The sequence below is a fragment of the Chrysochloris asiatica genome, unplaced genomic scaffold (assembly GCF_000296735.1).
Source record: "Chrysochloris asiatica unplaced genomic scaffold, ChrAsi1.0 scaffold00213, whole genome shotgun sequence".
Classification (NCBI taxonomy): Eukaryota; Metazoa; Chordata; class Mammalia; order Afrosoricida; family Chrysochloridae; genus Chrysochloris; species Chrysochloris asiatica.
In genome coordinates, this window is record NW_006408731.1 from 3282653 (window position 1) to 3295637 (window position 12985).

General features: G+C 41.8%; 2 protein-coding genes across 3 annotated transcripts in view; both read right to left on the bottom strand.

The window, feature by feature from the left end:
* Positions 1–4970: 4970 nt before the first annotated feature.
* Positions 4971–5381, bottom strand: LOC102839401 (histone H3.1-like). The gene has a single exon (XM_006872770.1). It carries the CDS (start codon positions 5379–5381, stop codon positions 4971–4973), a length of 411 nt encoding a protein of 136 aa, XP_006872832.1.
* A 4155-nt stretch (positions 5382–9536) lies between these two features.
* Positions 9537–12985, bottom strand: part of LOC102824026 (histone H4-like) — a 120996-nt gene continuing 117547 nt past the window's right edge. Inside the window, exon 5 of one of the 2 annotated variants that reach the window (XM_006872810.1) lies at positions 9537–9863. In XM_006872810.1, coding sequence (XP_006872872.1) covers positions 9537–9863 — 327 coding nt within the window. The remainder of the gene's footprint in view (positions 9864–12985) is intronic. The other variant, XM_006872811.1, reaches the window with a different exon arrangement.

Below are 12985 nucleotides of genomic sequence, written 5' to 3' on the forward strand. Positions count from 1 at the left end.
GGTCTGCAACACAATATTAGGAGTCCTGGTGTGGTGCTGTGGGCTAATGCACTAGACTGCAAAGTCGGTTTGAACCACAAGGTTGGTGATTCAAGTTCAGCAGCCGGTCCTTGGAAACCCTATACAGGGTCACTATGGGTCTGAAACGACTTGATGGCACACTTAACAACAACATCCAATATTTGATAAAATTGTTAAGGGTAAACAGAATATGAATTTTTACCCAAAACAAGAATTAAATGTCCTTGTTAAATAAAGCCTTTTAACATTTTTTTCTTAAACAGAAAAATTCTTTGCAACTTTTGTATGGTATAAAGTTCCAGATTGTTAGGAAGAATTTATTATACTCCCGAATTTGTAAAGTTAGGGCCATGTAGTGTACCCTATTCTTGTAAAAATGAAGAATTCTTGTGTGTTTCCTACGAACTACTTATGATGCATTATAAGAAAACTGTAATTAACATTCCGTTACTACATTCTGCAGCAGAGGATATGTTTCTTTGCAAGCATTTGAAGCAGCCTTGCTGAGTTAATCGGAAAGGTAGTTTATTAAGAGTATGTGGGTAGCACACAGAATCATTGGCTAGATCAGATGCTAAACAGTAAAAAAAAAAAAAAGTGCCTCTATCCAGGCTGGCCACGGCACATAACAACAACAACAACAATCCAGGTTGGCGGTTCACATTCACCAGCCGCTCCTCAGAAACCCTATACAGGTTCTTATGAGTCGGAGCCAACTTGATGGCACTTAACAACAACAAAAACATCCTTATTTTAATGGCCAGTACAAATAGACTGGTATATAACTGACTGACACAAATCTTTCAAATAATAATAAATCCAGACTGTTTCTGGTAACAGATCCGCTCCCCTGTTCCTGCTCTTTATATAATGCTTAGGAAATGGTGTTCCTTATTTCTTGACCCTTATCTTCCAGCAGCTCTTCTGCCACAGTTGCCATAGTGAATCTAATAGACAGGGTCTTGGACACATGCTTATGACCTGGTTGTACTGGAGGCTCCAGAAGCAAACAACCAACACTGTCAACTCTTGTGGTTAGAAGTATCATTTGCTGCCAGTCAACAGTTTTGTTGTTGTTAAGTGCCGTTGAGTCGGTTCTGACCCATAGCAACCCTGAACAGGGTTTCTGAGGCTCTATATCTTCACGGGAGCAGAAAGCCTCATCTTTCTCCCACGGAGCAGCTGGTAGTTTCGAACTGCTGCCCTTGCAGTTCGCAGCCTGATTTGTAACCACTACGCTACCAGAGTTGTAATATAGAAAATGCCCCAAACCATAGGCCTTGTTGGTCAAAAGACAAAAGTCATACATCCATTAAAATGTACATGTGCCAGGTTTCATGTTCAGTTTTCTCATATAAATTAAATCTGTTCAATATGTGAGGAAATGAAGACAAGCTAAATAACTCAATCAAAGTCAAATGGCTAATAAATAACAATGATAAAGTTAAAATCAAGATTTCCTACAACTTGGGTTGTAAAATCTCATTGTTGTTATTGTTTAGTGCGCTCGAGTCAGTTCTGATCCATAGTGACCCTGTATAGGGTTTCCAAGGAGTGGCTGGTGAGCGATAATTGCCAACCTTGCAGTCCAAATGGCTTTACTTTACATAACAGTTTAGCATTTAACATGCAATTGCAAACCGTAAGGTCAGCGGTTCGAAACTACCAGCCGCTCTGCGGGAGAAAGATGAGGCTTTCTACTCCCGTAAAGATTTACACCCTCGGAAACCCTGTACAGGGTCGCTATGGGTCGGAACCGACTCGATGGCACTTAACAACAACAACAAAATCCTGAATAGCAGTGTTTGTTTATGATAAATTCTTCAGATTTTTATCGAATATCCAATCATTTTCACATGCTTTTTGAGCATTAGAATGTTGTGTAGGGGTTATGAGAGTAAGTGCTCTTGAGTTGGTTCCGATTCATAGTGACCCTATAATAGGGTTTCCAAGGATAAGATAGAAGATTTAAACTGCTGACCTTGTGGTTAGCAGTCCAGTGCTTATCCTACAGCACCATACCAGGACTCCTTGAGAGTAATGTAACTCAAGTGATTAAGGTTAAATATGACCTTAGCTTAAAATTTCAGTTTATAAATAATTATATAACATACTATATGGGAGTCAAATAAAATTATTAATTTTTGTTTAAAAAATTGAAAATTGTACAACTGGTATAATGTAATTGACATCATCACTAAGCTGTACATAAGAAAAAGGCAAATTGGCAAATGTTATGTTGTATATAATTCTAGAACAATGATAACTGGAAGAAAGAAAAAAGACTATATGCAGTAAAGAATTAGAAATTCTCATAGACTTCTGACTTCATGGAGTTGTGGATGCTGGATGAACCTGTGAAATTATTCCTCTGAATTAATCTTTAAACCTTAAACCAAAAATATCCCCTGAAATCTTCTTACAACATAACAATAGTTTATCTTACCTAGTAAAGAATATCTGCCTTGAGTGTTGGGCTCTTTTAATAACTGTCTTTATGGGATCAAATTGACAACAGCAATGGGAAAGATTAAATAGGAAATTAGGGGCCAATGAGTTTATGTTAGTGGAGGAGGAAAAACTCAGAAAAAGATGGTACAAATGGCTGCACAACTCATCAAGGACAATCACTGTCACTGAATTCTACATGTAGAAATTAGTAAATTGGTATATTGTCGGGGACTGTCCTCGACATAGTTGTGTTGTTCATGAGTGTTTGGTTCACGAGGGGAGATCCAGCGGAGATAGAGATAGCAAAAGTATACACAGACAGACAGAAGGAGGGGGACAAGGAGGCACCCCGAAACCAGGGTGGATGCATCACTGGTGGACAGACTTGGGACTACAGGCATCGTGGCCTCTGCAGGAAGCAACTCACTGCCCTGCAATCTTTACTGTATGCCCTCCAACTTGTAATGCACACCTGGGCTGGTCTGGGCCTCTGTTTTATTTAGGGGAGGAGCTTCACACCAAGGTGGGAGGGACTAAGACAAGGTAAAGCTGACATCAGTAATTTTCCAGACATTCAGGTAACTTTACATCATACATCGCTGGTTCGAATCCCAGGCCCACAACCTGGTTTCTCAGGCTCAATTAACATATCTATAGCCCCTGAGCTCAGTTGGGGGAAGGTGAGAGGTAAGGACAAAAGGCTTGGGCGGAGTCCTGCTGTTTTAGCTCCCTGAGCCAGGTTTTCAGGAACTTGGCTGAATAATAACCTGCACTTGGGAGAGATTCAGGGAAGATGGCTTTTTCGTCTGTAGAACAAAGAACTGCAAAGTAGCTAAGATATTTTTAGTCAATCTTTTGGAGAAAGGCTTGACCTTTGAAACCTTTAGTCTTGGCTTTAGGAGGTTCTAATATTTCTCTGTGGATAATAAGGGCTCATGTCTGCATTTAATTATAAACATAACCTAATACTAAGATTAAAAACAATTGGCCATGACTGCCAGTGGCCTCATTTGTTCCTCAGAGCCTGCGGCCTGTATAGTCTACACACGGTCTGCAACAGTATATGTTCTACTATGTATCTGGGGCTTATGCGTTGAGCTGTTAACCTCAAGGTCAGCAGTTCAAGTCCACCAGGCAGGAAGAAGGACGAGGTTTTCTGCTTCCATAAAGATTTACATCAGAAACCCTCTACAGGGTCACTGAAAGTCAGAACCAACTTGACATCAGCCAATTAGTATCAAATAATATATATATTATTCTCGTTGTTGAGAAGATACACAGTGCATATCTTACACATTGTTAAGTGCTCTTGAGTCAGTTCAGATTCAGTTACCCTGTATAGAGTTTCTGAAAATTGAATGGTATAAACCACAGACCTTGCAGTTAAAAGCAACCTTGTGATCCAGTGCTTACCCTACAGTTCCACATGAGGAATCCACACTAGGTCGGTGGTTAAAACTCACCAGCTGCTCTTTGGAAACCCTTAAGTGCAGGTTCACTTTGAGTCTGAACCAGAGCCTAGATGGCACTGACAACTTTTTAAATTAGCTGCGCAGCGCATAAGCGCGGGCTCCTGGGACTTGCTATTGTTATGGTATAATAATAGCCCTCATTTGAAATATTATAGCATAACTAACAGCCCCCATTTGCCATTTGAAATATTATAGCATAGTTCACTGTGCTCCCTTTTCCCCCAACCTCACCCTATGGAAAAATAATAAACTTCTTACAGAAAAACCTAGAAGGCCAGAATGACCCAAGGACACTTGAACAAACAGGATAAAACTTAGCCCACCCATACAACCAAGATAAGGGTTTATTGGTGGATTTACTTCCACTTACAGAATAAGGGTCTGCTGAAATTTACCACCCCAGCTAACAAGTCTGTGTTGGAATCGCTGTGTTTCTTGTATAAAACTCTGCTCCCCTCCTCATTTCGGGGTCCGAGTGACTTGGGCTTGAGCTGACAATTTGGCTGCCAACAATAAACTTTGCTCTTTAAAATTTCTGAGTTCTTTCTGACTCGCGCTGCCAAACACTATGTCTGCAAGCAAGAGGGTACAAGTCAGTGTCTGAGACCTAAATGTTGACTTGACACAGGGATGTATCAGTGTTGGAGGTAGGAGCTGGAGGCCACCTTTATAAGTTTGGGGAGTTAAGGACAACCGAAGTTGAACCAGTTACTGTCTGGGCTCCTTTCAAAATAGAGGGATCAAGAAGTCTACCGTGCAAAAAGATAGGGTTAGGCTACGAAAGCAAAGTAGACAGGGGGGCAGTGGTTGGTAACCAAATCATCCACAGGAAGTAGGCTTGTTTTGAAAACTAACACGCCTCACCCCCCCGCACTTCCCCCCAAAACCAAATGGCATACTTCCTTCGAGGGCTTTCTAGTTGAGAGTTAATTGGCTACATGGTATCTATTACAGCATCTTCCACAGAAAAGATTGTTGGCTCTGAAAAGAGCCTTTGGATAGCTAGCACTCACGTGGGAGAACATCTCAAGCCCTCTCGCCGCGGATACGGCGGGCTAGTTGGATATCTTTGGGCATGATGGTGACACGCTTGGCGTGGATGGCGCACAGATTGGTGTCCTCGAAGAGCCCCACCAGGTAGGCCTCGCACGCCTCCTGCAGCGCCATCACGGCAGAGCTCTGGAAGCGCAGATCGGTCTTGAAGTCTTGAGCGATCTCCCGCACTAGCCGCTGGAACGGCAGCTTGCGGATCAGCAGCTCGGTGGACTTCTGGTAACGACGGATCTCACGCAGCGCCACGGTACCGGGCCTGTAGCGGTGAGGCTTCTTCACTCCGCCAGTGGCTGGCGCGCTCTTGCGGGCAGCCTTGGTGGCCAGCTGCTTACGTGGCGCTTTGCCGCCAGTGGACTTACGAGCAGTCTGCTTAGTGCGAGCCATAGTTTACTTACAAAACAAATGTAGCAGACGTGTGCCTGCTCCTCTACTTATATAGAGACAGAAGCGCTCTGATTGGATTATGGGCAATGCCAGTTGCTAAGTTCCGGAAGTGCGTGAGCAGTTTGCGACTGATGTATTCTTTGGTTGAAAGGTTAACTTAAAAAAAATTAACCTATTCCCTCCCCTCCTTCGTGGAAAATAATTCGCTACATACTAGTTTCTTTGTTAAAGTTTCATATATAAAAGCATGATTCACAAATTTATCAATTCATTTTAACCTGATTTCCATATGCCTTTCCTCTGCTTGAATATACGTAGAATGTGCTTGATGAGAAAGTAGACTTTTATTTTTTCAAAAGCTTAATTAACCCGTTTTCAGACCTGGTGTGGCGCTGTAGTATAAACACTTGACCGCAAGTTCGGTTTGAACTGCAAGGTCGACAGTTAAAATTCACCAGCACCCTTTCGAATATCCTAGACAGGGTCGCTATGAGTCAGAAGGGACTCGAAGGCACTTAAAAACAACATCCGGACCTTATTTTCATTCTTCATTCCAACACTATTTGGAAACTCCACTGTCAAAAGCACTGTTATGCATCCTGGTTTCTTTATGTTTGCAGTTAGGTACCTATTTTTACTCGACTGATTTTCCAGGAGAGACTGTTCAGGGTACGTACCACGCTTCAGTATTCTAATGACTTGCAATCCAAGCCTCTTTAGTAACGAATTTGATTCAAACTGTTTGACACTATGGTCCATTATGCATTGGTTCAGTGTGGTCCGTAGGCAAGCGCAAAGGGTGCAATCCACACCAGGTGACACTGTCATAGGGGTTGACACCGAAATGACTTTCATATAATTTTGTGCAGTATTTCAGCAGTTTAATAAAAATTTTCCTGTATGTAGGTAGAACAATTCCCCCCGCCCCAAATCAGGCCTGCCTCTGTATTAATATACTTACAAAACGAAATCTCTCTATGAATTTACTTTTTCAACCTTCTAATGCGGCCCTCGGAAACCCTGTACAGGGTCACTATGGGTCGGAACCGACTCGACGGCACTTAACAACAACAATGCGGCGCCTAAGGAACTCTGGTAGCGCAGTGGTTACGAATCGGGTTGCGAACCGCAACATCAGCAGTTCGAAACTACCAGCTGTTCCGCGGGATTTACAGCCTGGTGAAACCCTGTCCTGGTGTGGCGCTGTGGGTTAATGCTCCAGACTGCAAAGCCATTTGAACTGCATGGTCAGTAGTTCAAGCTCATCAGCTGCTCCTTGGAAACCTATACAGGGTCGCTATGGGTCAGAACTTACTCGACGGCACTTAACAACAACAAACCCTGTACAGGATCTCTGTGAGGCAGAACCGACTCCACATCACATAACCACCTCCACCACCAATGCGGCACCTAGTGTCCTGGTGTGGTGCTGTGGGTTAATCCGGTAGACTACAAAGTAGGTTTGAACTGCAAGGTTGGTGGTTCAAGCTCACCAGTCGCTCTTTGGAAACCCTCTACAGGGTCTCTATGGGTCAGAACCGACTCGACAGCACTTAACAACAAATGAAATGCGGCCACCTGGTGTAGCGCTGTAGGACCACACTGCACTGGTAGGCGGTTCAAATCCACCAGGGGCTCCTCTTAAACCCTGTACAGGTTCGCTCTGAGTCAGAAGTGACTGGATGGTACTTAACAACAACGTGCTTTAGGAGTCCTGCTGTGGCGCTATAGGATAAGAACTGGACTGTCAGTGGTTTAATTTCACCAGTAGCTCTTTGGAAACCTTATACAGGGTCACTATGAGTTATCATAGTTACTATGAATTATCAACCCTAGTGATGCCACTGCCATGGTTTAATGTCAAGAGAACTTTTACAATGTGAAGACTTGGAGAAGATGGCAGTAAGGGAGAGCATGTAAGAATATTTTTTTTAGAATAATAGCATAGTGGTTCAGACTCATTAACAACCGGTGATATGCAAATTATATAAACTTGATTGCTGAAAGTGAAGAGGACTTGAAGCACTTACTGATAAAATTCAAAGACTTCAACATAAAGAAGACACAAATCCTCATAACTGGACTATAAGTAATGTCATGATAAAAGGAGAAAATTTTGAAGGAATTCATTTTGCTTGGATCCATAATCAGTACCTTTCTAAGCAGCAGACAAGAAATCAAACTACAGTCTGTGAAGCACATAACATGAAAGAACCTGGAGTACATTATGTTATTAAGTGCCATCGAATCTACTCAGACTCATAGTGACTCTGTCTAGGGTTTCCAAGGAGCAGCTGGTGGGTTTGAACCTGTGGCTCAAACCAACCTTGTGGTTCAAACCAACTTTCCTGTTCAGTGCAGCACCACACCAGGACACCAGAGTACATTATACTGAATGAAATTTGTCAATCACAAAAGGACACATTTTATATGAGACCACTGTTGTGAAAAAAAAAAAAAAAGAAAAAAAAAAGAAACATTCTGTGATAGTTACCAGGGGTGGGAAGAAAGGGAAAATGATTCACTGGGTAGAGGGTGTTATAGCTACCATGTATAGGGTTTTCAAGGAGCAGCAACAACCTTGCAGTTCAAACCGACTTTGCGGTCCAGAGTATCAACCCATAGTACCACACTAGGATTGTTGTTGTTGTTAAGTACCGTGGGGTTGGTTCCGACTCATAGTGACCCTGCACAGGGTTTCTGAGGCTGCAAATCTTAAAGTGAATAGAAGTAAATTCTGGTAACTGATGATACATGCAGGGGCCTACAATCATTGTAATGAAACCAAGTATATGATTTGTTGAATGTAAACTGGAAACTTTCACTCAATTCACAATGTAAGGTGGGTTTTTTTTTTTTTTTTTAAATTAATCAAACTATACACATTTGTTGTTGTAATGTGCTGTGGAGTCGGTTCCCACTCATAGTGACCCTGTATAGGGTTTCCGAGGCTACAAATCTTTATGGGAGCAGAAGGCCTCTTCTTTCTCCCACAGAGCAGCTTGTAGTTTCAAACAGCTGACCTTGTGGTTCACAGCCCGATTCGTCACCACTGCACTACCAGAGGCCCTTAATCAAACTATATATAGATGGGGCAAATCTGTTGCAATAGATTTCTTTAAAGTTTTAAAGAGCAAAGATGCCACTTTGAAAACTAACATGTGCCTGACTTAAGCCATGGCAGTTTCAATTACCCCATGTGCCTGTGAAAAATAAGTAAGACCAAAGAATTGGCAGAATACTTAATATACCATGGACTGTCAGGTGTGGGACTGTAAGGCCAGCATTGGAATTTGAATTCAAGAGTCCTGGTGTGGCGCTGTGGGCTAATGCGCCAGACTGCAAAGTCATGGGCTAATGCGCCAGACTGCAAAGTCGTTTGAACTGCAAGGTCGGTGGTTCAAGCTCACCAGCTGCTTCTTGGAAACCCTTTACAGGGTCGCTATGGGTCGGAATCGACTCGACAGCATTTAACAACAAAGATTAACATCCTCGGAAACCCTGTGCAGGGTTGCTATGAGTCGGAACGACTCCAGGGCACATAACAAGTAGCTTAGTGGTTACGAATCGGGGTGTGAACCTTAAGGTCAGCAGTTTTATCCTATTATACGTACTCAGACATATTAAGATTTAGAACCAGTCACAAAATTTATAAGCCTGTAAGACAACCTGTCCACGTAAACTAGTCATTGAAAACTATTGTTTTCTGAGACAGGTTTAATGCAACTAGAATTCGACTATCCAAAAAAAAAAAAAAAAACAAAGGGGGGGGGGCAATAATTAGGATGTTTCCAAAATATTTTTTGCAGTATACATGTTTTGGTAGTATAGTGTTTACGAATCGGGCTGCTAACTTCGAGAGATAGCCAGCAGTTCCACATAAGATGCTTTCTGCTCCTGTAGATTTAGCCTTGGAAACCCTATGCAGGGTCGCTGTGCAGAAACTGACTCCATGGCACATAACTATCAAAGCAGTTAAATTTAGCTCCCAAAGACTTATATTGTTGAAAGATATATTGAAAGCTTATGTTTAATTCTTTAGATTTAAAGAAAAAAGAAACCATTAGAATGCAGTTAAGCTCTTCCTGGTGAGTAGAGAGGTGGCCCTGAAAAGGGCCTTTAGCGTTGCGCATTAATGGTTCCTGCAAATTCAGCTTAGCCGCCGAATCCGTAGAGGGTGCGGCCCTGGCGTTTGAGCGCGTAGACCACATCCATGGCAGTGACAGTCTTGCGCTTGGCGTGCTCCGTGTAAGTAACGGCGTCCCGGATCACGTTCTCCAGAAAGACCTTGAGGACCCCGCGAGTCTCCTCATAAATGAGACCCGAGATACGTTTTACGCCACCTCGTCGGGCCAAGCGCCGGATAGCAGGTTTGGTGATGCCCTGGATATTGTCACGCAGGACCTTCCGGTGGCGCTTAGCGCCGCCTTTTCCCAAGCCCTTGCCACCCTTACCACGACCAGACATGGTGAAGAAGACAAACTCCCAAAAACGTGTAGCTGAAGAAAGCAAGGTTCATAGATATATAGCCCCATAGCGGACCTTGTTGAGAACTACAAATGCGGAAGTGGTAGGTAGGTGGGAGGAGTGAGATGGATATGGAATTTATCCCCGCCCACAAAGGCCTCTCAGCTTCAGTCTAAGTTGCAGTGGCCTGGAAGAAAAGGTTTCTTTGTTTCCATGCTCTTGCTTTGAACTGTCTGTAACACTCCCTGTTAAAAGAAAAATCCTCCTGTTTAAGGGTTTGAAACGATTACACTTATTAAAGTAATAACTATTTTTCAATTTTGAGATAGGATTCTAGCATACGTTGTTGTTAAATGCTGTCGAGGCGGTTCCGATTCATAGCGACCCTGTATAGGGTTTCTGAGGAGAGATTGGTGAGTTTGAACAACCGACCTTGCAGTTCAAAAGCGATCTTGTGCTCCAGTGCTTATTCTTAGCCACACCAAGACTCCTTGCACACATTAGTCAAGTCATCAACTGAAGTTCTACATTACCATGCATTTTAACCTCGGAATGTGAAAAGTAAAGGCGTCTTCTCACTCCTCCCCGAGAAGCCTTCTTGTTAGTAAGTGCTGTCGAGTCGACTCCGACCCATAGGGATGGACCCTGCATAGGGTTTCAAAGGAGCAGGTGGTGAGTTTGAAGCACCGACCTTGCAGTTCCAATGACTTTGCAGTCTAACGCATTAGCCCACAATGTCACACCAGGACTCCTAGAAACCTTATGCTCTGCAAATTAAAGTAAAATAACCAGTGAGCTTGGTAAAATGGTCCTGCCAAGAGAGGAGAGAAAGGAAGCATTTTGTGTAATATGTGTGAATGAGCTGGGGTGTTTGTTAAAACTAGATAACGTGTTGTTATGTGCCGTGGAGTGGGTTCCCACTCATAGTCGACCCTGTACAGGGTTTCCAAGACTGTAAATCTTTACAGGAGCAGAAAGCCTCATGGTGGAACAGCTGGTTGTTTTGAACTGCTGACCTTGAGGTTCGCAGCCCAAGTCGTAACCGCTACACTACCAGAGCTGCGTACCCCCTGTTTATCCTCTCGATTCCTCTCACCTTTACAGCGCTAGGATCTAGTATGTGACATCTGATGTGTTATCTTATATTTTAACTTAGTGTCTTTATTTTTTGAGTAGAAAGCCCGCATGAGGGGGCTTCAAAAAGTTAGTGGGAAAATTCCATTATCCATGAAGTCTTTGAACCCTGTCATATGGATTAACTTTTCTAACCAAAAGATGAAGACAGGGACATTAAAGTAGAAAGGTATTTTGATAATCAAAAGGTAAAATTTGGGTAAAATGTTCATAGTAGTTGGCAATCATTGTAATTACTTGAGGAAATCCCATCACCTGACCTAAAGTCCCTCTCAATCTATTTTGCATATTCTAGATTCAAGTAAATGTGTAATTCTTTCATTTTGGATATCAGTGCTCAATTTACATGATTACATTTAAATCTGTATTCATTTTAGGAATCCTTTGTGGTGCAGTGGTTTAGTTGTTGTTCTGAATCATAGTGACCCTGTTCAGAGGAGCAGCTGGTGGGTTTGACTACAGACCTTGCTGTGAGCAATCCAGTGCTTATCCTCTGGCACCACACCAGAACTCCAAGAGCTTGATTGTTATTGTTAAGTCCACTTGGTTCCGACCCATAGTGACCCTATATAGGTTTTCTTAGGTGCAGCTGGTGAGTTTGAATCACCACTTTGCGGTTCAGACTGACTTTTCATTCCAGCATATTAGCCCACCGCACCACACCAGGACTCCAAGACCTTGATTATTAGGCCAAAATTTGGTGACTCAACACCACCCAGAGGAAGACAAGCCTATGGATCTGCTTCTGTAAGGTCAGACTTGCACACATGGGGTTACCATAAAACGTGATAGCAATAAACTCCAATTTAACCAGCTGCCTCCATCACTGCAACTGTAATCTCCCCTTTTGTATTACATTGTGCAATATGGTAGTCAAAGTCACATGCTGCTTTTTGAAATGAGGCTGAAGAACAGAATTTTAATTTTGTGTAATTTTAATGAATTTAAATCTGGAAGCTTTTAGTTATGTTTGAACAATATGGTCATGCTAATTATTTCAACTGTAAAGTATTTGCAATAGAAATTTATCACCAAATTGAATCAAGTATACACCGAATTTCAAAGTTCAGTATGATAAAAAGTAATGGGAAATATTGTACCAAAAATGTTTTTATATTGATTACATGGTGAAATGGTTATATTCTGGATATTTTGATTTAAATACAATATACTAGTAAAATTATTTCAACTCCCTTTTTACTTGTCATACTATGATTGCTGTAAGTTATTAATTAACTTATGTTGCTTGCATTATTTTCTAACAAAACCTACATGTAGGCAAAGCTATATTCAGAAAGAAAAGGGTTAAAGAGAAAGGAATCATTGTAGTAGTGGGGCAGGGGAACTGCTATACTAGAAATCATGTTTTTGTGAAGTGCCATCCAGTAGGGAAATGTATGCTGTTCATTTCACTGCTAACTGGATGGAAGGTATCAGATTTAATGATGTTAATTGTTAAAACGTAGATTTTTACCTAGTACAAAAGCATCTTGGCATTTCTAATTTTGTTTTAACCTAACATTTCTTTGCAAAATTGTCTATGATTATTGACTTCTTAAATGCTTTTTCAACATATAGTAACATTATAACTGTTGTCTTATTCATTCATGTGTTAAACATTTGACCCAAGCATAATTTGTATTTTTGAAATCATTATTTTATCTTTTTGAAAATAGAAGGAAACAAGGTAAACAAGAGGACATGAGTCTTGGTTGGGAGAAAAGGGCTAGGAGAGAAGTCCTGGCGTGTGCTGTAGGATAAGCACTTGATCAAAAGGTCTATTTGAATCCCAAGTTCAAGTTCACAAGCCATTCTTTGAAAATCCTATATAGGGTTGCTATGTGTTGGAACCGACTTGACAGTACTTAACAACAGGTGAGGAATTGGTCCTTTGGTATTCTTTGTTGTGTGCTATAAAGTAAGTGGATTTCATTCAGATTCCTCATTTTGAATGGGGTCACTGAAAACATCAAATGAAGGATGCTGGTCATAAAAGGACAATT

Coding starts and splice junctions, on each gene's coding strand:
- LOC102839401 (XM_006872770.1), bottom strand. CDS start 5,381: ATGGCTCGCACTAAGCAGACTGCTCGTAAGTCCACTGGCGGCAAAGCG.